Source organism: Trifolium pratense, linkage group LG6, assembly GCF_020283565.1.
Source record: "Trifolium pratense cultivar HEN17-A07 linkage group LG6, ARS_RC_1.1, whole genome shotgun sequence".
Taxonomy (NCBI): Eukaryota; Viridiplantae; Streptophyta; class Magnoliopsida; order Fabales; family Fabaceae; genus Trifolium; species Trifolium pratense.
In genome coordinates, this window is record NC_060064.1 from 2573466 (window position 1) to 2600895 (window position 27430).

Here is a 27430-nt window from a genome sequence, read left to right on the forward strand (position 1 = left end):
CTGTAATTACGCATAAATTTAAAAGATGGTAGTTTTTGTGTGAATACTTTATTTTATTTTTGAAAAGAAACAATAAAGTATCTATTAATAATTTGGAAACAAACTTATATTATAAAAAATTTCTTTTGTGAAATACACGTAGATGTTTATATTTATGGTCTATATTTTATATATGATCTATTTGTATTGACTTATTTTTGAGTTTATGCGAAACTTATATAAATAAATAAGTTTTTATGTACTATTATAAGTTTTTCAAGTTAGTTTATGAAAAAATAACTTATATAAATACAATTTTTATTAATGAAAACTTATGAATTAATATAAAAATTTATATATTTACATCAATTATGAAATAAGAGCCTTTAGAGGTGAAGGATAATTTTTTTTCTTTCTAATTAATAGCACTGGTTAGTATTTTCTTTTTGGATTTTTTGCGGGGTTTAAGCCTTTTTTGTTCATGCATGGAACTTTGAAACATAAACATAACCATAGTTGAGATGGATTAGTAGATTCCAAGTATTTATTTGTTCATGAATCAGCTCAGTATTAAAAATTAGACATTGTGACCTTTACTCCTTTAGATATAGAGTTTATATTTATTAGGGATTGTATTATTGTCATTAGTTTTTTTTCCTTAGCAACTTATTATTGTTATTTTTTTTTAAGAAAACTTATTATTGTTATTAGTTACACTTTATTAATTAATAATAATTTTTATTTCATCCAAGTAAATATGTGTCATAAAATGGCAAGTCATGACAATAATTGTTTGGATTTTTTTTGTCATGTGACCTAATGGCTAAAAATTCTTCTCTTGAGGTGAATAAAGGAGAGATTCCGGGTTTAAATCTCATCCTTGTATAAAAAAAATATAATATCCATACTAATGAGTTATGCTCCTGAGGAAAATTGTTTGGATTTTAATTTGATGCTAATCGAATTTGACCATTTCAATCTAAAATAAACAGTTGGGATCTCATAATATATATGTGAAACTTTTAAAATCTATACTATATATTCAGAGTAATTGAATATTATATTGATAGTCGAAATTCGTTATAGTGTGAAACTGCGTGAATTTGTACCTAAAAATACAAATTTCCTCAAGTTTGTTTTTTACAGTTTTCACGTTGTTTTACATTACAGCCGTCCATTCTAAACTTTACGATCAAGATTGATTTAAGTAATTTTATAACTGCGTTGATCTGAACCGTCTAATAACGATCAACGATCATAATTCAGAATTGTGTGAAAACTGTGCGAAAAACTCATACAACAAATATGCATCCCCTAATACACCTAATGCAAGTCCTAAAAGTTGGTATATCCATTCCTTAAATATATTGCTTGATACCATTTGCTCTCAAATCGGAAATCCAAATCCAAGTTCCAACTAATTTCGATAGATGACAGGGAAAAAAAGAGCCAGGAGCACTGTATCAACCTCTATTCAAATTTCAAGACCAAAAAGATTTTATTGAATAATTTTAAATCTCAAAATTTATCTATGAACACTACCCTTTTATTCTTTTGACCAAATTTTGAAAGTACTATATTTTTATGTTATGGTGGCTACTATAGAAGTTGCTGAAGATTTTTCTGTTGCCTTTGCAATCATCAATATGACTCAAACTCAATAAAATATTAATTATATTCCCTTGTATTAATTTGAAATTATATATTCCATTCAACAATGATGATTTGGTTTAGCAGACATTAAATATTTTTTTGATAACGTAGACATAAATTTATTTTATTCCCTTACCAACTACATTTTATATTTTTTTATAAGTTGATTTTTGTTGATCAATAAGAAGATAATGGTAAATAAAAGTTTTGGACGGTGTTGCTCATCTAAGAGGGCGTTCCATGACGAGTGCAAAAAATTTAGCAAACTTAATTAAGTTATCATCGACATATTAACAACAAATTGATTTAAAAGGTAAGAGTCTTAAGTAGACGATGATACGTCAAAAAAAAAAAGTAGACGATGAAAAGTTCGATTTCCAGTTTCTGCATATCGACAAATTTAGATTGGGTGGAAATAATCCATTTTATATACATCAAATGCATGTTATTTGACAAAGATTAGTCATTGCTAACAGGATAAAAACTTTGTACCTTGCATCATGATAAATTTGTGCCCATATTCGAGTTTTCATACATATTTGAGTAACTTTAAACTGTTTATAAAAAAAATGGACCCTTTTATTGATGTCCTGAAAATATCTTTATAGTGACAATTACACCTTTAATAAATCTTTAATTAATCAAAATTACACCTTTAATAATTTGTGAGGTAAGGTCATTTTCCTGTTGAACATTTTTATTTTAATTTTTGTATCGGATTTTATAAAAAGATTTTGACTCACCAATAGACACAATAATGCTCGTGTAAGAAAAAAAAAAGACACAATAATGTCTGAAAATCTGTAAGATATAAGATAAGCAATGCCAATAATATAAATGTTACAAAAATGGTCAAATTTGTACAGAATAATTAATAATTAGATTTATTAAACAAAATGATAAATAAAATAATAGAAAGATTCCTATTATTCGGGTAGCCATATATTTTTTTATAATAAAAAGGGTGGCCATATATTTGGACCATATAATTAAATGAAGAAATGTCAGTTTGGATTTTGATATTTTTTAATGAAGTTTGGTATTTTATTTTTTTAAAAAAAAACTCGAATTGCCTAACTTCCTATATATACTCGAGGAAAAAAACACATGGCCAACTCTGAAATTCCCTAAATACATGTATTGTGGTAAGAAAAACAACAAACACATGTGAACTGCATTTTTTTTTTAATGCATTGCATAATTTGATTAAAGAAAAAGTATATAATAAAACCTGAAGACAGACAGAAGATATTTATGGATTTCACCAACAAAAAAAAGAGAAGATATTTATGTAAAAATAATATTTAATATTGATTTTTCATATATCTATGTCTATATTAAGACAAATAATTCACCACAATGATTCCAACATGCTTATTAGTTCTTAATGTTTACTCAAAATCATCTTAAATTAATGTTAATTTTTTTTTCTTGTTTAAGTATAAGTTTAATTCAACGAAACTGTAAAAAAAAGTATTAAGTTAATTTTGTAACTTCTATAAAATCATGATAGAATTTTATTGAAATTAAATTTAAGTTTGGAGTCTTTAATACAAAATCAAACAGCAGATAAATATGTGTTAGACTCTACGATTTGAGAGATGAGAAATTATAAGTCTACCATATTCCAAAAAAGAAAGCTAAATAACAACAACTTAATTGTCTTCACAAAACAAATTCAACTAAGTTTGACTGTTCAGGTAACAAATTCAGTTGGGTAAATTTTAAGAAAATAAGGGAACATATTACTTTAACCATATACACATAATAACTTGTTAGGTTGATCAACCATTGTAATTGTAACAGTGTTGATTCCCTCTTATAGTAAAAACAAAAACAAAAGAAAGCCACGTAACCCTTTTTGAGCCAAGAAACTTGACTATGACAAACAGATTTGATAGAGATCGTTATACATATACAAGATATTTATATTTTTTTATTACATACAAAATAACATTGCAATGAGTTGGCGTGTCTATAAAATCAGATATACATTGCGCGTAATTGTAAAGATTAATTTTTTGAATTTCGTGAGATCAAAATAGATGAAAAATTCTCTCTAAAAATTTTAAGGTCAAAACCAGAAATCAAATCAATACTTTAATTAAGTTAGAAGAGACTCGCGTCTTCTCATTTAATTGTCTTGTGTTTAGCTGGTATATATTGTTTGCTTGTAATAATTATTGATCAGTGATTATAAGATACAAAAATAAAGAAAAAAATTAGAAACAATTATGTCTTTGTTTCCTTCTCCGTAGGCCATAGAGAAATAGGATCAAGCAAATAGTAGAAACCAAAACAAAACAAAAGTCTTCATAAATGGATTTTTGTGTTAAATATCCTTTTACACCTTTTCTTTCTCGAATCCTCAGCTCATCTTGTCGACACACATTCCTGTTCCAGAAATCTCAACAACAGTTACTCTCTCATCAGATTCACTTTTTCTAAGGTCTTTTGCTTATCCACTCCATAATTTTCTTCTTTTGATCAAATAACAAAAATAACAAAATTTAATTTTTCCAATTTAATTTTTTTCTTCTTTAGATGTTTCATGTTTGTGTCCTGTTCTTACTTGGATGAATTGGTGAGGAATTGAACTGTTTTCTCTTCTTTCATCATTATGTTAATTTGTGTAGAATTTAAGTCAATTATGCAACTTTTTTTTTTTTTTGAAAGGCAAGAAAAATTATATATTTCACATATGTGAATTGTGATGCAATATTATGATTTTTTATGCAATTTTTTTTCTTCAAGATGTTCAAGAGAATATTAAGTTTCTCTTTTACATGAATCCAAGAAGAAACAATAAACAATTTGAGTTTGAGTAGTTGAATCCTTTGATCCATTTTTTCTTAAGATTATTCTTCAAGAAGAGTATTATATGGACCACCCTTTTGTTCTTTTGAGCCAAATGTGTGGACAAGAATTAATGGGACATAATATATATCAACAAAGATTAATCTTTTAATTTCATTTCTTGCAACTTGATTTAAACAAGTACCTTTTATTGCATAATAGTACTTTTTCACTTTGATCCATATGTTAATTTTTAATATTCATTCCTCTAGAGTCTAGACAGTGAATTCATGGAATTCAGCACATGAATGAATATTCTCCAAAGTTTTTTCATTAACTTTTTCAAGTTCAAAATTTGATTTTATGATTTTAAATTCTGAGATTCTGAGTCTTGTGAGTCAGAAATTGTCTTCATGTTAAGTCACGCCATTCTCAACTTGCTTAACATGTCATAATTATTTCAGAACAAAGTCACCAATAAATAAAAATATTAATATGATTCTTTCTTATGTGCTGTTTAAGAATTTCTTACCTGCTCCTCTTTCTCTTCTATATATGTTTGTGCTAATCTTTAATCTATTTTCATTATGCACAGATTAAGTATTAAGTACTATATAATATAGACACATTAAGGAGAGAGTAAATCACAAAATTGAGGTGTTGATGGGGCATTTTTCTTCTATGTTCAATGGTTTAGCAAGATCATTTTCACTAAAGAAAGGAAGAAATTCTGTGAGATGTGAAAGGAGAGAAGCTGTTGAAGAAATGGCTAAAGAAGCTAAGAAAAATGATTTGATTTTATGTAGCTCTGGCACGGTTAATGTTGATGGTTCAAACAATTTTGCCTCAGTTTTCTCCAAAAGAGGCCAGAAAGGAACCAACCAAGATTGTTGCATGGTGTGGGAGGTATGCATAAAAATTAAATACTACAATCATAAACTTTTCTTGTTATTGTTTAAAGGGTTGTTTGGAATCACAACGATTTGACAAAATCATAGTGACACGGTGAGTTTGTTGAAGTTTTAAAGTGTAGTTTTTGTCAAAATCATGGTCGTGATTCTGCCAAACTCAATCTCTATCCAAACATGTACTTATTACGGTTTTGGTGCCTTTAGGTTTTACTTTAGTCCCTTAAGTTTTTTTCCACTTCAAGTTACAAATGTTCGACACTTTGGTCATTTCTATCGGTTTTTTATTTGAGTCCGTTGAATGTTTCCTACGTGGCGTTACATTTTGGTGATTAGGCAACTGGCTCAATAAGAAGAAGGAAACATTTGGCGGACTTAAATAGAAAACTTATAGAAAGAATTAAAGTGTCTAACGTTTGTAATTTATGACTAAAATGAAACGAAAAAAATAATTTGAGGTATCAAAAGTTGACTTTCATATAAAATTAAAGAATGGTGGTTAACCATATGCATCATTGTGGTCCTAATGATGATATAATTATAGGAATTTGGATGCCAAGAGGACATGATATTTTGTGGGATATTTGATGGACATGGTCCATGGGGTCATTTTGTGGCCAAAAGAGTAAGAGAGTCAATGCCAAGATCTTTGCTATGCAATTGGCAAGAAACACTTGCTGCACAATCTTCATCACTTGATGATAATGTAAAAGATATTGATCAAGTAAAAGCAGCTGCAGACAACAAACAACAAAGATTCAATATTTGGAAACACTCTTACTTGAAAACTTGTGCTTCCATCGATCAAGAACTTGAGCATTGTCGAAAGTTTGACTCCTTTTACAGCGGAACAACTGCCCTCTCAATTGTTAGACAGGTAAATAGAGAGAAACAACTTTTGGGAATCTGTGCAACACACAGAAATTGTTAAGAAGTCTCACATCGATTACGAGATGACCTGAATATGTGTTTATATAAATTGTCTGCAGGGTGAAACAGTTTTCATAGCAAATGTTGGCGATTCTCGTGCAGTATTAGCTACAACTTCAGACGATGGAAGTTTAGTTGCAGTTCAGCTAACGATCGATTTCAAGCCAAATTTACCTCGTTAGTACTCGTATTTCTGTCTTCTATTTCATCTCTAATTATATCTTAATATATATTGGTTTCTGATTATACTATAATAGCATATTTTCAGAAGAGGCAGAGAGAATAACTCAGTGTCAAGGGCGTGTGTTCTGTTTAGAAGATGAACCTGGTGTGCATAGGGTATGGTTACCAGATGTTGAGTCTCCAGGACTTGCCATGTCAAGGGCTTTTGGAGATTATTGTATTAAACAATATGGTCTTATTTCAGTGCCTGAGGTAACTCAGAGGAATATAAGCAGTAATGATCAGTTTGTTGTGCTTGCTTCTGATGGGGTAAGTGTCCTGTCCTATAAATTTATTTTGATCCAAATAGAGATAGTAACATCTTACTAGTTAAATTTAAAATCAACGTTTTAAAAATCGGACGGAAGATCGAACTGGTGAGACGTTTGGATCATGATTGAATTGGTTTGATCAGTTCAACTAACCATAGTTGAACCGGACAACATATACATAAATCATTATAATAAATTTTTTTTTAGTCTTCTAAGTTTTTCTGTTTGGATTCAGTCTCTACAAATTTAAAAATTGTTGCTTTTAGTCTTTGTCGTTAGTTTATTAGACCATGTGGCGTGATTTTACTGGGTCACATATGATTAAATTTAGAGACTTAAAACAACAATTTTTAAATTTGCAGGAATTTTTTATAAAGACTAAAGTTTATAAAGTTGTGAATTTATAAGAATTAAACATATATTTAACTCTTAAATTTATTGTTGAATTTTGTTTGTCATGCAGGTTTGGGATGTGATCTCTAACCAAGAAGCAGTAGATATTATATCTTCAACAGCAGATAAAGCAAAATCAGCTAAACGTTTGGTGGAATGTGCAGTGCATGCATGGAAACGCAAGAGGAGGGGCATTGCCATTGATGATATTTCAGCAATTTGTCTCTTTTTTCACTCTTCTTCTCTTTCCTCTGACCAAGTTAGCCCAATTACGCGCTAAGGGAGTAGGCGAGTGGGATGAGAAAATTTCTAAAATGATGGGCTAGAAAAGCCCTGTTTGATGATATTGGGTTGATGTAACTTTGCTTGGTCCATTAAGGTAGCTAGAATGATAAAAGCAATTGCAATGTCCTCTTATTTTTCTATCATCTTTTTATTTCATTATTATACATTGTATTTTATTTTTTGGAATACTGTGGGACACAGCCTGAAAAAAGAAACTACAACAAAATTATACGAGAGAAAAATAAACATCTCTATAATCATCAGCTAACACCTGAACTTTCTAAGAATCATACTTTTGTTAAAGTATATAGATATAGATATTTATGTATCATTTGATTCAAATCAAGTGATTGAACTTAAATGATTAATTAACTCCACCAAATAATGAATTATTTAGAAAAATTCGAGTTTAATTATTGAGTGAAATAATTTTTTGCAAAATTTTACTTACTTCCTAATTGGACTCCAAATTATCTGAAACTTTCCCCTGAAAATCGAAAGGTTAAAAAAATCATTGGGTTCAAAAGAGAGGCCCTTCTTGTTTGGTTTATTATGGGAATCACAAAAAATTTAGTAGGCTAATGCATGATTTAGTTATAAAATATATATTTTTTTATTTTGTTAAAAAAAAAGGATAATTTTTCATATTACGTTTTAGGTTAAATTTTTATTATTTTTTGGTGAAAAGGTTAAAATATTTAACTTGATGTATTTAAGATTGAGCAATTTTGTTCACATGCATATTAAGATTGGATAATTTGGCTACACATTACTTATCCAAGTACAATGTTTTGTCCTAATAATAATAATAGCTTTCCATACAATACATATACCAGATACTTTTATTTTCTATTTTTTATATAGGAAAACTTTTATTTTCTATTTTTTTTAGTTAAGTAGTTTAGTGGCTAGAAATTTCATTCATAAGGTGGATACGTGATATGACCGAGGTTCGAACCCCGATCCCTGCATATATATTTATTTTCTATTTAATTGTCATTTAAAAAGACAGTTTAATATTTTTAAAAAAAACTATTTATGTATTTTTTTTTATTAATTTATCACTTATTTCATTTTATTTTTTGTAAGCACGTACTTTTTATGCATAAGTTTCCATGATATTTCATATAATAAATATGGGATTTTGATTGAAGCTTGTTCTTAATTTATCCTTTAAAACAAAAAACATTTCATACTTAATTTATCGAGTTAACAAATTTCCTAATTTCTCATATATTTTTTATTTTAGATAAGGTGAGTAGCATTATGTTCTCTTTGTAAACTCTGATTGTTATAGGCATCCCTTATGCCTTTTTATTTAATAATATTGATTTCACTTTGTTAAGAAGTCACACATCGGTTGCGAGATGGACTGAATAAGTGTTTATATCCTAGAGGCAATCCTCACCTTACAAACCGGTTTTGTAATGAAGAGTTAGGCTAAATACTCAATTCTAGGACTCTTTGTTGTTGAAATAAAAAAACATTTGGCTCCAATATTTTAGTATCAGTGATAATCCTATATTTCTATTGCTTTTGATTGTATAATGATTTGGTGCTTTATAAGCTCTGACTGTGATTAAATTGTAGTCAGGTAACAGTTGGATTTTTAGATAGATCTTTCAAGACAAAAAAAATTGTAGCTTCTGCAATGGAGAGAAGAATCTAAATTGTGTTGTTAAGTGCAAATTGATTCATAAACGATGATAAGTGGTTGTTATGCAGGATTATTTTGCATTTATTATAATTCACAAATGCAATTTACTCTATTAATTGGCATTGTCTCCTCCCACGTTATGGGCTGATTGGAACAACGCCATTGTTGATGTGATGCAGAGGGAGGAGAACGATGCAAAATATGAGTTGATGTGGTGCAGAGGAGACGGCAAAACGACCAGCGAGGAACGAAGAGGAACAACATTGATAAACATTAATTTTTATTATTTTTTTTGCATAAAAAAGTTATATTTTTTGTTTTTTTGGAAATTAAATTATGGCAAATTCTTAACTACCCATCCATAAGAATTGGGCTACTCTACCCATCCTAGTTGTCAAAGGTAGAAATATTTATGAGTCTTTGTTTGATATTGTTATTATTAGATGCCAGGTTTTTATAATTGCACATTTACCCCAAATATATTAATTGTAGTCTTTCATTTCCAAGTCAATTTTGATTTGTAGGAATTGTTTTTTTCTAGCACTTTGACCAAAACGATAATAGAAAGGAAGGCAGTGAGCACCACCACTTCTTTTTTCAAATAAATATTTTCTACATTTTAAATATATTGTTGTTGCTTTTTTTTTTTAAACATTTGATATAATTTTTCAATAACAAAATTCATTTTATTTTGCTTATCGAATTAGTCAACTTTATTTTGTGAAAATTTAAGGGAAAATTTTGTGATGAACAGTTGCATCAAATATTCATAAATTATTATGTTCTGTGATCTTAGCTCAGTTAGTAGGGCATTGAATTATATATGCAGGGAGTCGGAGTTCGAATTTCGGTCATCCCACTTATCCACTTAAGAGTGGAATTTTTAGCCACTAGACTACTTAACCAAAAAACATATTGATAAATTATTTTATAGATTAATGAAATCCAAATTTGTAAAATTGGTCTTTTCTCACTCAATTTGATTCGCCGCAATCAATGTAATACGCTGTAATGTATCTCAGTCATCCGATTTTTAAATGATGGTTGAGATTGTTTTACAATGTAAAACTGAATTTTAAATTTTGAACTGTTCTATTTTTAATTAACGGTCGATATTGGCTACTTGTAATGTAAAAATGTGTGATATTTTTATAACAGTGACCACACAAACTTCTACAACTATAATTATTTTGTGTTCTCTTTTGTATTTGGTCACTTAGTCTCATGATTTTTCTTTTTTTTTTTATTTATTTAGTCACTTAGTTCTCTTTGATCGTCAGATATGATAAAGATGTGGTAGAAGATAGAGGTAAAAATAAAAATACAATAGAATATAATTTTTTTATTAAGGTTAAATATATTTTTAGTTCCTGCAAAATGAGACACTTATCAGTTAGTCCTTACTTAATTTTTACTGCATTTTTAATCCATATAAAATATTTTGTACACAGTTTTAGTCCATTATAAAATCTTTTTCAACAAGTTTTGATCCTCAAATATTTTTCATTTTAATTTTTTGTCTGTGTTTTTAAATCAACTCATATGTATCATTTAAAATTTAGATTTTTTCTACGGCAATATTCAGTATAATTATAGAAATCTCTCACAAAAGTTTAATATTTTTTAACAAGGGTTGAATTAATTATAAATTTTAAGTTTTTTTGTACTTAAAAATTCATATTAAATTCATCTTTTGTAAAAAAAATCTAAATTTTTGAGCGCCACGTTGCTTGAAGTAGCTTTGAGCTCCGATTGTCCTACAATAAATTCCCCTGTCCTCAATCCGACAATTGAGAAAACTCCGGTCAAGTCTGCACAATATATATTTGATTATAAAATTTAAAATTATTATATCTACTGAAAATATATTAAAATAAATTATCAATTTAATTTTTATATTTAGAAATAGTTAAATATTATTTAATTAATTTGAATTAATATACATTGCGTGATACAAGGGGTTGTGATTTTTCTTATAAAGGGTTTTTGCTACAATTCAACATGAAGATCATATCACAAACACTGCTAATTTGAAGAAGAATATAATTAATAACGAAGATATAAGATTGTCAACACATCATCACCAATCATCAAAGCTTTGGAGCAACTAATATTGGAGATTATTTGACATTTTTCTTCTTAGATATATTTGTATTTATCAAGGGGAGATATAAATATGTTCTGCACTCTTTTTTCCTTCACTATGGTTTTATTCCACTGGATTTTCCTAGTAAGGTTTTTAATGAGGCAGTTCACACACAAAATACTATGTCTAGGAATATCGATATGATGATTGATTTAGGTAGGATGGTCGGCCTACTAAGGCACCTGTAGGGATTAGTGCGTGAGACCGCGATCAAAAAACGGACGCATAAGACTCACCCTTTACCTGGGAGTGAAGAAAGGGAAACAACACATGTCACAAGAGTGAGGCGAGGTTTGGAACCCTACTACGAGAGAGACGCATCGCGAGCCGGCCTTATAGAGATTATGCTTTTTGGCGAAGCCAGGCTAAATCCTGGCCACCAAACCCTGCAACTGCAACCGATGAGAATGCATATGGAGTAAAGGGAAGTTTGTACGTTGTCACGCTCCTTTCCTTCAAAAGGTGCCTAAAGGACAGGCCATAAGACGCAAGCAAAGACGGGAGCGGATTCCCCACCGGCACAGGACAAGAGACAACCATCTACAAATACTGAGAGTCAGAGGATCCACAATATTTGTAGCCCCGTGAACTTAATCATCATCGTTTTTTAAAGCGGGGGACTTAATCATTTTTCAAACCTCATGCCTTAAATGTAATTTTACCTCTAAAAATTAAATAAAAAAGATACAAAACATAAAAATAAGAAGAAAAAAAAATACAAAACATAAAAATAGGGGGGAAAATAATTTAAAAGGGAATCTAGCATAAATATCATAACATAAACTACGATAAAAAATAGTAATTCAATAAAAATCATAAAGTATCAAACAAAAAAATATATATAACAACTTAAAAAAAAAAACCTATAAATACATGTGTAAAATTTAAATTTTTTACACCACAAGTGTATACACATTAATCTCTTATTAAAATAAAAAAAGTTTTAAAATAAATAAAAGCATGGAAATAAACTTTGCCTTGCTTATTTTTGGTTTTTTTTTTGTTTACAATGAGTTGTAGATCGAACCCAGACTTATAACGTACTACTCAAACCCCTTATTTTTGGTTTTGGGTGAAGGTTAAATGAAATGAAGAAAAAGAGAAGCAAAACTTAGTAAAAAAAACCTGTGTCCTTAATTACTACTACTATGCCAATTTGTGTGTTTTTATATATATTTTTTTTTTGACAAATGCCAATTTGTGTTTTGAAAGCAGTGTTGTAAAGGAACCGTGTGAATTCCTTCTCGTAAGTATAAGCATTGACTCATGGGATAATGTGCAAATCAAATGCTTCAAAATGGGTTCAATTTGCAATTATTAAAAGTGATATTGCTATAATTAAAAATCATAAAAGTGATACTTTAAACCACTATATTTATGACAATTAGAATGGGTCAAGTAGCCCAATTTTATAGGTTGGGTACTCAAGTTGCTTTTTGGTCATTTTATATTTATAACAGCTAAATTTACCAAACACTACAATTTTAATAAGCTAGCTTTTCAGCTATAAGCTATCAGCCATCAGCTATCAGCTATAAGCTAGCTTATCAGCTATAAGCTAGCTTTTCAGCTATCAGCTAGCTTATAGCTTTTTTTTACCAAACGGAGCCTATGTTGGCGCCCCTAAACAAATCTATCCTATACCTATGGCCCAAAATAAAAAAAATAAAAAAAATATATATATGTACAAGGGGACTAGACTTTACCCAAAAATGTGAAATTGAGTTCCACGAAAGTTATTCAAAACTACTCTAGAATCGGGGTTACCAAACCCACAAATGTTCCAGAAGAGGAACTTCATAATGACATATGGGCTGGTGCATCCTTTGAAGAACATGTGTCATATTGCTGGCCTGCACTTCTCGCGACTCTTTTATTCTTCTTTTTTTCCCTTTGGACATGAACGGAGTATACGATTGTTGCTCCTCCTGTTTGTTTCAGATTTTTTACTAAAAAAATCTATTTTTAAATCTCAAACAAACAGGCCTTATATCCGACCAAACTTGCTTCAGCACTTGAATGTCATGCTGCACATCATGATCAAAGTCCTCGTCCTTAATTGGTCAGTTGGGTTTTCGGAACTGCACAATTATCTAACTCATGGTTTTCATTGGCCAAGTTGTTCTCATCATTATTATTAGCAATCTCCTCAATGACAACTTCCTGCATATGCATATCCCCGGCAAAATCTCATCTCCAAAATTATGCAAATCAATACTAAAGGAAGTCGAAGCTTTGACATATGTTATCGAGCTGTCCTTGTTGACAACCATAACAATGTTCGTCGCGCGCGACTGGTTTTTGAGCCTTCAGTGGTGTCTGTTCCTTCGCAGGCTGAATATGAATATTGGCGAGAGCCTTCGGTTCAGTTTCTAAATGGTTGTCAACATCTTTATCATCATGTTGTGCCATAACATAACTGATTGCGTAATGTCAATTTGGATCGGGTCAATAGTAGAAGTTCCAGACACATCTTTCTTCTTGGCTACATGTTGGAGCGTAGCCTTGGATGTTTCATTTTTTATGTTAATGATATTTTTGCCGCGTTCAGTAACATCCAAAGTCTCTGAAGGTTTTTGCAACCATATATACAACTAGATATATTGTGTCCAATGACGCAACAATGTGAACATAACTATGACATACATTTATAAATCACCGCAAGATTAAAAGCAAAACCGTCTCGTTCAACCATGATTCCATTAAAAATACAACGAAAGAGATCAATATCTATCAATTTCTCATATATTAATTTTGTAACATCTCATTACTAAGTACTCCATCCGTAACACAATATATGTCACTTTCATGAAAAGATTTATACCATAATATATGTCGCTTTATATTATCAATGAAGCATTTAATGTTATTTTTCCTATTATACCCTTAATTATTTATTACTCTCTCTTCTTTCAATTCTTCAATTTATTTTTTCCATACCATAAATGAAGGACAATTTTGTAAATCAACTCATAATCTCTATTTTTCATACAACATTAATTATCTTTCTTAATATAAGTAAAAATGTCAAAGCGACATATATTGTGGTACGGAGGGAGTACATTGTTACCAAAAGTATAGTTTTGCTTTTGGTTCTTATAAAAATATTTTTTAATTTTTAATTCTTTCAAAGATTTCACTTTATTTTATTTTCAAGAGGTATTAGTTTGGCAATAAAAATTTAACTTTTTTTTTTGGTACATAATAAAAATTTAACTTTATAATTTTAAAAATATTATTCAAATCATAAGACAATTTTAGTCAAAAAATATGATCAATGTCAATGTTATTAATTCCCATTTTAATTTTACTTTTTTTATAAAAATTATAGAAATTTTGATTTTAATCTTTAATTTTTTTTTTCACCGTGAGTATTCAACTTATTGGATCGCTTAATCTGGTTCGAGGATAAGTTCTAGTATCAAATGGTTTCAACTTCCTCCAGCTCGCAATTGTGTGAATTAAACTGTGACTTTTCATACCAAATTCAATGTCAATCACTACTAAATTAACTAACTATTAGTTAAATTTAAAAATATTTAATTTAATAATATCGACAATTTAATAATAACCGAGTTTGATTTAAAGAAGTTGATACTTGCTATATTTAGAGCATCCACAATGGAACATTCCATTTTTGAGTACTTAAATGGTCCCACATAGACACATCATCAATTTATTATTTTTTTAATAATAATACCTAATAGGTACTCAACCTCTCCAATGGAGCATTTCTTAAAAAGTTCTAAAATTGGTCCCATCAATAACTCCACATCATTAAAATTTGAAATTTAATTTAAAATAATATTGCCAAATTAATTTTTTTTAATATATTAAATAAAGTGGGTCCCATAAAAAGAAGAGAGAGAGTTCTTATATTAGAAGTGGTACCTATTAGGTACTAAAATGTGTTGTGCTCCAATGATAGTACCTAATAATAAGTACCATGAGTACCTAATAGGTACTACATCATTGGAGATGTTCTTAATTTTGAGTACACATGTGACATGTGTGGTACTTGCTGAGTTTGTAAACAAAGTGTTGTTTGAATCTCGTGAGATGGCTTTTTTTAGCATTCTACCACGACAACTGTACTACAGTACTGGCTAAATACATTAACACGAAAGAGATGGCTCATATTAACAAGGACAACAACACATAACTATACTTAGAAAAAAAAAAAACAAACAAAACTACTAGTACAATGTGGTCCCCATAATCAATGCTGCAAGCAAGCGCGTGCTTTTCACATCCTCGTAGATATCAAAAATCCTAATTTCTCGCGAGAACTTATGTGTCTGTATATATAAAGACTTCATAAATTATCACTTAAATAAAGACGGTGGTTCATTCGATCTTATTTATAAGCAAAAGTTAACAAAAAATTTTGGTTTGAAATATAAGCAAAAGTTATCAAAATAAATTTTATTTAATGTTATTTTTTCAAAATTACCCTCATTAATTGTTCTACTTTTTAAGATGATTGTAGAGTCTCAATGCAAAAAATTAATATATTATAATAAGTTTATTTTAATAATTTTAATAGAACTTTTATGTAAAATCAAGACAAAAAAATAACTTTTTAATAAGTATGTAAATTGAAATATTTGTTTATAAAAAAGGTCGAAGGAAATATGTTTTTTTTACATAACTTAAATATGCTTTTTTATCCCCTATAAAATAATAACAATAAATTTTTAATGATAATTTAATTGCTTCTTAATGTTGCGATTTGCAAGAATAACTTCTATTTTGAATATTTTTTAATTGATATTTTTAGTTCTCAAAATAGTTGTTTATAAAATGTAAATATAAATAAAAATAAAAGTGAATACAATTTTTTAAGACAAAATTTAAAACTTTTGTGATCTTTTTATAGATTAAAGGGGAGTCCTATAATTCACCAAAAAAAAGGGAGTCCTATAATCCTCTCTTTTTAACACTTTTTAATACTTGCTTTTTAACGGAATGAAACACATGTGAATGTTATCATTTTATGGGGAAAAGATTATCTCCCGTGCAAAATTCACCGCAGGGAGTGCAGTGCTATTATCCACCCTTAATATAATTGTTTTATAATATAAGTTACTGTTCATTGTACACATGGATGATCATGATTTCACTTATAGAAAAAGTGACCGGAGACAAACCCCTCCCCATTTTATGTGAGAGATTCACACTTATTTCAATTAATTAAAGATTGAGTGATACATAGTGCCTAAAGAAAGTGTTCATTTGTTCAAAAAAAGAGAGAAAAAAGAAAAAAAAAAGAGAAGAAAGTGTTCAAAATATTAATTTTTCACTCTCAACAAGAGCTATTGTATTTAATATTAAATTTTACACAAAAATATATATTTGCTTTTGTTGATAAATTTTTGTTTATATTTTGGAGCAGATGGAGTACGAAATTAAACTAAACATACAAAGTGTTTAATTATCAGCGTGACACAAGTGGTAAATACTTAAACCCCTAACTATTTAATCACGAGTCTGATCCCTGACCATTGTTTATGAAAAAATATTTGTTGGAAGAGAACGAGAACATATTTCCTGCAGTACATTACTCCCTCCAGTTTAATCTCAACCGCACCCTTTATTTTAATATATGCAATTTTAATTTTAAAAAATAAATGAAAGGCGCAGATTCAATTGCTCCTCTCAATTACCGGAGATGATCTATTCTCGGAAGAGAACAATCCATTAAATGAATCACAATCACCTAAAAGGTAGTTTTTAAATGGAGTTTTTTTTTTTTTTTTTGCATAAACGAAATATCTCTTTGTGCAATTACAGAGATTAATCTCTCGATCCAAATAGATAAAAAATTATCCCTAAAATTTCAACACTATTAAATGCCGAAGTCAAAAATCGAACCTAAAACCCTAGTTAAATTAGAGTCAGAGACCCACATTTTAACAACGAATTTTTTTTATCATTAAAAAAAACTAATAATTACATGGTTTGAAAAAGGAAAGCGACGGTAGAGAAAAGATAGCGGTTCGAGTGGACGTGTGTTCCGAATATTCACTAGATTTTATAACTAGTTTCGAATCCGCAAAACTCTCCGCTGTTTAACTTATCACTTATCACTCATAAACAGATAGCTTATCTTAATAACCAACTTCACTTATCAAATAACCTATTCTACTTATCTCTGATAGGTCAGTAGAAAATGAAAGACCCTCTCTCTGTGTACAAAAATGCATCGAACATAGCGAGAAACGGACTCTCTCTCTCTCTCTCTCTCTCTCTCTCTCTCTCTCTCTCTCTCTCTCTCTCTTATCCGCAGTCTTTAAAACCCTAGATTTTCTAAAATTCAGAGCTTGTGTACTAATAATCCTCTAAGATTTTCAAGTTTCAGACTTTGTAAGTTGCATGTTTCATCCCTAATTTATCTATAGTTCATTCAATTCAATTTCTGCACTGTTTTCATTTGGCTTAATTTTTTATTTTTTTTGGTTTTGTGTATGAAATTGAAGATCGGTGTTAAGAGATCTATGTTAATTTTGTGTTTCAGATTTGAGGACTCGCCATGACCTCCTTGAGCAGAGAATTGGTGTTTCTGATACTCCAATTTCTGGAGGAAGAGAAGTTCAAAGAGTCGGTGCACAAGTAATTCTTCATGGCCTTTTTTTTTTGTTGTGTTTTTCTTGTGCAAATTTTAATTTTTGTGTTCAAAGTTTATATTTTTTAAAAAATTATCATGATTTTTATTGTTAATTGATTATTATTGTTTTTGTTATATAGATCAACATTTGAAAGGGGTTGTTGGTAATTGGCAATTGGCTAATCTATTTGTGTAGTAGTTGTGGTTTTCAGCTTGTTCTGGATTTTGAATTGTATTGGAAACTGGATTAATGATCATGAGGGGAATGATTTTTTTTTCTTCAGATTTTTGTGTTAATTTTAAGTTGATTTATTTGTATATGGAAAAATGGGTCATGATTGGAATAGATGCATGGCACTGAATTATGGTAATCTTTTTTGAATGACAAAATATATATTGAAGCGCGAAATCCAAGCACAAGATGAGCCGGAGATTGCGGAAAAATACAAACGTGCATTAATAGATAAATACTTCCGCGTATCAAAATCACAGTCTAATGATTATTGAACTCTGTATCAAGATTTAACCATCCTGCCAGATTACAGGGTTTCCGTACACAAGGAGGGTATATCGGACATATTTTGCCTTTATTACTTGACTGTTGTTCAATTTGGTTTGCTAAAATGTGGAAAGAAATTAATTGCTGTTGAATATGAAAGCTGTACTTTTTTGTTGAGTGCAGCGCGTGAAATAGTACTTTTTTGTCGAGTGCAGCGCGTGTAATAGCACTTTTTTGTCGTGTATATATTTTAAGCGTAACAAGCCATTTTCTTATGTCCAGAAAGGCTGAGATTCACGATTCCATCACTTAGAGCTAGAAATCGTAATATATAAGATCATAAAATTAATGGAAACTGTCTCTTTCTGTGCCAAATGTTTCCCATTTTGTACTTTATCATTACTGCTTGTTTATTTCTTTATAATGCTTGTTTACCTTGCAGGCTTGAGAAAGAATCTGGGTTTTTCTTCAATATGAAATACTTTGAGGAAAAAGTACAGGCAGGTGAATGGGAAGAAGTCGAGAAGTATTTAGCTGGGTTTACCAAAGTTGATGATAATAGATACTCCATGAAAATATTCTTTGAAATCAGGAAACAGAAATATCTGGAAGCACTTGATAGGTATAATATTACTTACAATTCTTAATCCTTTTTGGATTTTTCTAGTTGTATCTGTGTTTATTAAAGTACTTAATATGTTGCTTTGTCTTTGATGTTTTTAAATTTTAGGCAAGACAAGGCAAAGGCGGTTGAGATATTAGTGGGTGATTTGAAAGTATTCTCCACCTTCAATGAGGAACTATACAAAGAAATAACTCAGCTGTTAACTCTTACTAATTTCAGGTAATATGTTGAATACATAACCCTTGTTGTATCTTATCTTCTGTTAGGTTGATGAGAAAAACAAATTCAGTCTAGTCTGATTCAAACATTAATTAATATAATAATATTCTTGAACATTCATTCACGACTCATAAAACGATATTAGGGTAGAGATTGTGAAGTACTAAGTTTATCTAATTGTGTTATGTGCCTTTTATGACCAGTAGACTTACCAGATTTATTAAGACTGAAAAGCTTTTCTTGTTCATTATGTCAGGGAGAACGAGCAGCTGTCCAAGTATGGTGACACCAAAACTGCTCGAGGGATTATGCTGTTAGAGCTAAAAAAGCTCATAGAGGCAAATCCTCTATTCCGCGATAAGCTCATCTTCCCTACTCTCAAGTCGTCAAGATTGCGAACATTAATCAATCAAAGGTATAGCTGCTATAATAGTAGATAAATGTGCAGGTTAAAAATTTCAACCTATTTTCGGCCCACCCACACAATTCATTAGAGTTTACCGTGTTTTCTAATTAATAGCTTTGCAGTTAATTGGTTTCTCTTTCCATGGCTTTTCTCTTCTTCATACATACAAATATTATATCTCTTTGAGTTTTGCATGAGCTCCTTACATAAAATGGATTGTTGATTAAATTAATTGGTTAGTGATAAGAATTTGAAAGTTTGGCCAAATTTTTCATGTATTTATATTTTTGGATTTTTGGATTTTAGTGTGTTGTGCCTTGCATTTTCTACTATTAATCCTTCTCCACCTTTTGTTAATACAGTTTGAACTGGCAACACCAGCTTTGCAAAAACCCAAGGCCAAACCCAGATATAAAAACTTTATTTATTGATCACTCGTGTTCACCTTCCAATGGTCCTCTAGCACCAACACCTGTCAATCTTCCAGTTGCTGCTGTTGCAAAACCTGCTGCCTATACTACTTCACTTGGAATGGGAGCTCATGGTGTATGATACCTTGCATTTCAAAAAATTGGTCCTTACACTTATAATTCTAATTTATCATGTTGATTAATGAATATTTTGTTTCCATATATTTTCTACAGCCCTTTCCACCTGCCGCAGCAACTGCTAATGCTAATGCTTTGGCTGGTTGGATGGCCAATGCCTCAGTTTCATCATCTGTCCAAGCAGCTGTTGTCACAGCATCAACCATACCTGTCCCACAGAATCAAGGTTAAAATTTGGTTCACTTATTGTCCTTTTATCTTGAGAAAATGTGATTACCTTCCAAATAACTCGCATCTTAAGTCCCACAAAATTTTATTCTACACATCCTACAATTTTCACTTGTTTATCTTCATTTGAACAAAACTATGGTAACTAGTGTCCTAGCAGTTGAAATTGTATTTTTTAGATCAAGTGAGCAGGATAGCATGTTCTGAAGTTTTGCTTAGTATTTTACATATTCAATAACCTCACAGTGGAAGAGGGTGTAATGATTTGTGTTCCTGCCATTTATTTAACAGTGTCTATCTTGAAGCGTCCAAGAACACCTTCAACAACTCCTGGCATGGTTGAGTATCAGAGTGCTGATCATGAACAGCTAATGAAAAGGCTCCGGCCTGCTCCTTCTGTGGAGGAGGTAATATCATTAATATTCGGTTTAGGATATGATTATATTGGATTTCTTTTCGCGAATAAATTGTCCGACTCATCGTTTCTATTATTGTAGGTTTCTTATCCTTCAGCTCGACAAGCCTCTTGGTCGCTGGATGATCTTCCAAGAACAGTAGCTATGTCTTTGCATCAAGGATCCTCTGTGACAAGCATGGATTTTCATCCTTCTCACCAAACCTTACTACTTGGTATTTCCTATAATTTTTGTGTTCATGTATAATGTTTCATTACTAATAAAATCCTGACAAGTATTATATGACTGCATTTTTCCATTGAGCAGTTGGTTCTAACAATGGTGAGATTTCACTTTGGGAACTTGGGTTGCGAGAAAGGTTGGTCTCAAAACCATTCAAGATATGGGACATATCAGCATGCTCATTACCATTTCAGGTTTGAATTTCATTTATTAACGAGTTTTCATGCTGTGCAATATTTTCTTTCGATAATACTATGTGATCTTTGTTTCTTGAGAATTGAAAACCATTGTAATCTTATAATTGAGAATTTAATTTCACAGGCAGCTATGGTCAAAGATACACCTATTTCTGTCCGCCGTGTCACATGGAGCCATGATGGAAGTTTTGTGGGTATGTGATGTATTTAAAACATATTTTGAAGCTGTCAGACTCAATATCTAACTGATTGCTTTGTTGCAGGTGTTGCATTTACTAAACATTTGATTCACATATATGCCTACAATGGATCAAATGAGCTTGCCCAGCGTATGGAGGTGAGTTACTCTTGTAAAGGTAACTGATGTTGTAATTGCAGTTTGATTAACATTTATTTCTTGGTGCAGATTGATGCCCACATTGGTGCTGTGAATGACTTGGCATTTGCTCATCCAAATAAACAACTCTGTATTGTGACTTGTGGTGACGATAAGTTGATAAAGGTGCACAAGATCTGCTAATTGCCATTTTGGATTATGCAAATAAGTTGTCTATTTTTTTCTGACGAAGAAACTCTTAACAGGTGTGGGATTTAACGGGACGAAGACTATTTAACTTTGAAGGGCATGAGGCTCCAGTATATTCTATCTGTCCTCATCACAAGGAGAACATTCAGGTATGAAGAAGACACACACACACACACACACACACACACACACACACACACACACACACACACACATTCTGTTAGGAATCATGCAGCTTCCCGTAGATTATAAATTGGTAGATTGTTTATACAACTTTAGCCATCTGCTCAGTGGGTTGTGCTTAAATTGTGAAGGTATAAAAATATCTTTAATTCGGTGCAGTCACTAGAAAGGTGCAGGGGGCAATTGCTCATAATTTAAGTCTTTAGGATCAGTTGTTTCTCATCCGTGACTTTGAAGCCAGCACTCCATAGTTTAAGTATACACTCACCCACTATTAATCCTACTTGAGCAGGCACAATCATATAACTGCTTATAGGATTACTACTACATCCTCCCACATATTTTATGATGTCTCAATTTGTCTGCATGTCCTACATGCAATTTTGTTGTACACAACCATCTAGCATTTTAGGTTTTGTGGGTAGGGGGTGGAATTTGGAAGCAAAGAAAATCCAGAATCTTGGTACAGAAAAAAACAGATCATATAAAAAATGCTCCTAGCAATCAAGAAAGATTGAAACTTCTGGTTTTATTGCTTTCCTATCTTTCTAGCACCGTCTTTTCATTCCACCATTCCAATTCTTTCATTAATAATTTGTTATTGAAACTTTGCAGTTCATATTTTCAACTGCCATTGATGGTAAGATAAAAGCATGGTTATATGATAATATGGGTTCTAGGGTTGACTATGATGCCCCCGGTCACTGGTGTACTACAATGCTTTACAGTGCTGATGGAACTAGGTAAGAGATTTTAATGAGGATAATTATCAGATAATGTGATGTATTAAATGAAAAACTGGATTAACATGCCTTCTTTTTTTTTCTCCCCTATTTCATTAGATTATTTTCTTGTGGGACGAGTAAAGATGGAGAGTCATTCCTTGTTGAATGGAATGAAAGTGAAGGAGCCATTAAGAGAACATACAATGGGTTCAGAAAGAAATCTGCTGGTGTAGTGCAGTTTGACACAACCCAAAATCGCTTTTTGGCTGCTGGTGAAGACGGCCAAATAAAGTTTTGGGACATGGACAACATTAATCTTCTAACAACCATTGATGCAGAGGGTGGTCTACAGGTGGCTTGAGTGTTTTAAGTATTCTGGAACATAACTTACACTTCACGAGACTTCTCTCATATGATTGTATGTATTTATTCAGGGACTTCCACACTTGAGATTCAATAAGGATGGAAATCTTCTTGCTGTTAGTACTGCAGATAATGGATTCAAAATTCTCGCTAATGCTGGTGGTCTTAGATCCCTAAGAACATCTGAAACTCCAGCATTTGAAGCATTGAGGACTCCCATTGAATCTGCTGCAAACAAGGTTGTGATATAGTTGATTACTTTTCCTTGGTTCTAGATATTTGGATCTAAACATGAATTAATAGTTTATTATGTGTATTATTTAGGTATCTGGCTCTTCTGCTGTTAATGTTAGTCCTGTCAGCTGTAAAGTGGAAAGGAGTTCCCCTGCGAGGCCTTCTCAAATTCTTGTATGAACTGTTTCCTGTAAATTCAGTATTCGTGACTATCATATACCAGTTATAACTTCACAATTGCAAAGGCATATTTAAGTGCTACAAGTCTATGAGATATGTTTAATGTTTCACCTTTTCTCCTGTGATCGTACACAATTAAGTTAAACTAATCGAACTTGCCTGATATTTTTATTCTTCTGGCATGCCTAATTCCACTATGCTGTGCCCTTTTTTACTATGGAGGAACATCTTTAGGATATGTTACTTGATGCCTGCATTTCTTTGTGGATTATAGGGAACCAAGTAATATTTTTTAATTCAAGAGAAAAAGGAGGTATTTGAGCTCTCTCAAACAAGAGCCACATGCTACTTCACAGAGAACTTCTCTGCCTGACACTCAGTAGCAAAATGCATGATCCTCTCTCATTTCCTTCTCCTAAATTCCCCTCTCTAACACAATCCTGCTTTCCCATGATACTACCGGTCAATCAATAACTCTCTTCTGGCCCCATCTCTCTTCTAGGATATACTTGATAGTTTTCATATTACTGGCTTCTTTGAATAACATAGTTAACTTGTTTACAACACATTGATTGGTTTTGCTATTTTCAATGAAGAATGGTGTTGATCCTACGGGTAGAAGTGTGGAGAAACCTAGGACAGTAGAAGATGTAATGGATAGAACTAAATCATGGCAGCTGTCTGAAATTGTGGATCCTGTCCACTGTCGGTTAGTTACCATGCCTGACAACACAGATACTTCCAGCAAGGTTTGTTGACTGTTGATTATGTGACAATGAGCAAGCCATTTTCTATTACAAACTGTGTTATGTGAACTTCTATAACACTGGAGCATATATAGGTCGTTCGGCTTTTATATACAAATTCTGGGGCTGGTCTTTTGGCACTTGGTTCAAATGGTGTTCAGAAGCTGTGGAAGTGGTCTCGTAATGATCAGAATCCTAGTGGGAAGGTAAAGTTAATATTTGCTTATATATTTCTCTAGTCCTTTTTCTTTAAAGCTTATTTTTATTACTTCTTCCCCTTTCAATAGATAACAAAATTCTGAAGTGTATATTATTTTAGGCGACCGCCAGTGTTGTTCCAACCCACTGGCAACCCAACAGTGGTCTTCTTATGACCAATGATGTCTCGGGTGTCAACCTTGAAGAAGCGGTTCCTTGTATTGCACTCTCGAAGAATGACTCGTATGTTATGTCTGCATGTGGTGGAAAGATTTCTTTATTTAACATGATGACATTCAAGGTATGTGTTGAAGGACACAACTGGGATAATCATATTTAATTCAGCTGCTAAGTTTACTGGTAACTTATAGTTTAATTCCTTATAGGTAATGACAACATTCATGCCACCACCTCCTGCCTCTACATATCTGGCTTTCCACCCTCAGGATAACAACATCATAGCCATTGGGATGGAGGATTCAACTATTCACATTTATAATGTTAGAGTAGATGAGGTGATTATTATCTTCAATTGTTTACTTCCATCATTTTAAGATTTAAACTATTATTTTTTAATAATCTCCTCTTTTCGTGGCATGTCTTCTAGGTGAAAACAAAATTGAAGGGTCACCAAAAGCGAATTTCTGGTTTAGCTTTTTCAACCAATCTTGGCATCCTGGTTTCATCTGGTGCTGATGCTCATGTATGTCTTTTAACTGTTCTTTCATGTTAGATTGAGAATGATTGAATGACATGGGAAACCTCTTATGCATATCATTTAGATCGCAACATTAATAATTTATTTTGGAGATCTCTGTTAGTTATCTGTCACCAGTTTTGCTTCATGTGGTATAAAAGATAACAAAATAGCCTTGCTTATATTTTCTGGAAGGTGCCGATACTTGATGTGTTGTTCAGTACCATTTTCATTTTGAGTTTCTAAGCATACAATGTACATTTCAAAAACCATTTACTCAACCGAAATAATTTCCGGACAGCTTTGCGTGTGGAGTATTGATTCATGGGAGAAAAGAAAAGCAGTTCCTATACAACTACCTGCGGGGAAGGCTCCTGTTGGTGAAACACGAGTGCAGTTCCATTCAGACCAACTCCGGTTATTGGTTGCCCATGAGACTCAGTTGGCAATATATGATGCCTCTAAGATGGAACGCATTAGACAGGTAAAATTATACTTTTAGCTAGTATTTACTGATGTGGCTGCTGGTTGCTGATAAACCTTAAATTGATCTATCTTTATACATTAATTGTTGCAGTGGGTTCCACAAGATGTTCTGCCTGCTCCCATATCATATGCAGCTTATTCTTGCAACAGTCAGTTAATTTATGCTACATTTTGCGATGGCAACACCGGGGTCTTTGATGCTGACAGCTTGAAACTTAGATGTCGCATTGCACCATCGACATACTTCACACCGGCGACTTTAAACGGGTAGGTTTCAGAGTAATGGACTGGACCCAATTTTTAGTTTTATTGTATCGAATATTAAACACATAATGAAGGATGCAGTGTGAAATTTTAATTTCATTGCATGATTTGGAAAAATTCATTTGTTCGAACGTGACTCATTAGCGTTTTTTTAATATTGCAGAAGCCAAGCTGTGTATCCTTTTGTTGTGGCAGCTCACCCACTAGAGCCCAACCAGTTTGCCCTTGGTTTGACTGATGGGTCAGTGAAAGTGATAGAGCCCAATGAATCAGAGGGAAAGTGGGGAACTAGTCCACCTATGGATAATGGATTGATGAATGGTAGGACAGCATCATCTACAACAAGCAACCATACACCTGATCAGGGCACACAAAGATAAGAACATTCATTGTATCATTCTACCATATTCTTTCCATCTGTAATTTTAGCAGCTTAGGTTTTTAGATATTTATTCCTCCTTCCCGTTTTTCCCCCACCAAAGTCCAGTAAAGGTTATGCAGTAAATGTTAAAGGTCATAAAACAGTAAATGTTAAGCTGTAAGCTCTTGTACATTAGTTCCGGTCACAACTCAATTGACAATTATATTGGTTGTATTTTATTGTAGTGCAGTGTCTGTTTCTTGATAACAATGTGAATTTGTCCATTATCAAATTTATTTATATGAAACTTTGGTCAAGTAGCAACTATATATTGCAACCTAGGGAATGTTGGAAAGCATCCCCTGCCCTTCCTAATTGAGTTGAGTATTTGCTATATAGCCCGAAATGAACCACGGCAGAACATATCTCATATTTGAAAGAAAGTAAATGAGAGTGAGCCAATAAAATCATATTTGAAATTTACTACTTATTAGTGAAACATATCTCATACTTTGTGTAAAACAATTTTAAAAGACATGCATATTGGAATACTGAGAGTAGTATTATCTGTTGAAGATTTTGTGCACAAATCACACAAACGATCATATTAATTAGGAAACAATAAAATGGTAGTACTAGTAAGTTGATATTCAACAACAACAACAACAACAACAACAAAAACAGAAACAACAATTAATGGATTAAGAAATAAAAGTTAATTGGTTAGCAGAATAACATAATTTAGATACTTGCTTCGCACATTGTTGTAGGCTTGTCTTTGAAGAAAGCTTAGTTCATGCAAGAATTCCACCAACTATTACAGGAAGAGGAATGGTAACACACTTTCATTCATTCATTGGACCCCTTCATCAAAATTTTCTACCTCATACTTGGTTATAACGGTTATTAACCTGTGAATATATTTATTTTCTTTTTAAATTTTTTAGTCAAAAAAACTTCTCTACTTTAGTTGAGAATTCATATATTTTCTTGCCCCCATAAAGGAGCATACTTTTGTCCAACTAAAGTTGAGAATTTTTTTGATTGAAATTAATAAAAATTTAATTTTTTTTTTATGTTGATAGAAATAACGTGAAGAGTATGAGTTCCACAAAGACGGAACATTGGGGGAGAATACTCCCCGATGTGGAGAATACGGACAAGAATATGTAACATTTTGGATGGTGAGTATGAAGAGTAGGTGAGTGTTCGCCCCATTATCATAGATACCACAAATAGAAATAATTTTAAAACGTGGT

At 31.6% G+C, this 27430-nt stretch overlaps 2 protein-coding genes across 2 annotated transcripts; both read left to right on the forward strand.

The window, feature by feature from the left end:
* Positions 1 to 3826: 3826 nt before the first annotated feature.
* Positions 3827 to 7594, forward strand: LOC123890954 (probable protein phosphatase 2C 34). The gene is made up of 6 exons (XM_045940711.1): positions 3827 to 4081; positions 5024 to 5334; positions 5881 to 6213; positions 6326 to 6443; positions 6535 to 6758; positions 7224 to 7594. The coding sequence occupies exons 2-6, from the start codon at positions 5092 to 5094 to the stop codon at positions 7431 to 7433; spliced, it is 1128 nt and encodes a 375-aa protein (XP_045796667.1). The 5' UTR covers positions 3827 to 4081; positions 5024 to 5091; the 3' UTR covers positions 7434 to 7594.
* A 9676-nt stretch (positions 7595 to 17270) lies between these two features.
* On the forward strand, positions 17271 to 26488 carry LOC123890955 (topless-related protein 3-like). Its single transcript, XM_045940712.1, has 26 exons — positions 17271 to 17607; positions 17759 to 17853; positions 18790 to 18969; positions 19078 to 19191; positions 19448 to 19606; positions 19960 to 20143; positions 20242 to 20371; positions 20665 to 20780; positions 20871 to 21003; positions 21096 to 21205; positions 21333 to 21402; positions 21472 to 21545; positions 21615 to 21710; positions 21791 to 21883; positions 22533 to 22660; positions 22760 to 22994; positions 23077 to 23244; positions 23330 to 23413; positions 24016 to 24168; positions 24261 to 24371; positions 24485 to 24664; positions 24750 to 24878; positions 24971 to 25066; positions 25362 to 25544; positions 25638 to 25813; positions 25974 to 26488. Exons 2-26 carry the CDS (start codon positions 17774 to 17776, stop codon positions 26188 to 26190), a joined length of 3399 nt encoding a protein of 1132 aa, XP_045796668.1. The 5' UTR covers positions 17271 to 17607; positions 17759 to 17773; the 3' UTR covers positions 26191 to 26488.
* Positions 26489 to 27430: the final 942 nt, after the last annotated feature.

Bases quoted from the DNA above. Each gene is read 5' to 3' on its own strand.
- LOC123890954 (XM_045940711.1), top strand. From the start codon at position 5,092: ATGGGGCATTTTTCTTCTATGTTCAATGGTTTAGCAAGATCATTTTCA. The intron at 6,214-6,325 runs GTAAATAGAGAG...AATTGTCTGCAG, and splicing joins CCCTCTCAATTGTTAGACAG to GGTGAAACAGTTTTCATAGC. The intron at 6,759-7,223 runs GTAAGTGTCCTG...TTTGTCATGCAG, and splicing joins TTGTGCTTGCTTCTGATGGG to GTTTGGGATGTGATCTCTAA.
- LOC123890955 (XM_045940712.1), top strand. From the start codon at position 17,774: ATGACCTCCTTGAGCAGAGAATTGGTGTTTCTGATACTCCAATTTCTG. The intron at 21,711-21,790 runs GTGCACAAGATC...AACTCTTAACAG, and splicing joins GTGACGATAAGTTGATAAAG to GTGTGGGATTTAACGGGACG. The intron at 24,372-24,484 runs GTAAAGTTAATA...ATATTATTTTAG, and splicing joins ATCAGAATCCTAGTGGGAAG to GCGACCGCCAGTGTTGTTCC.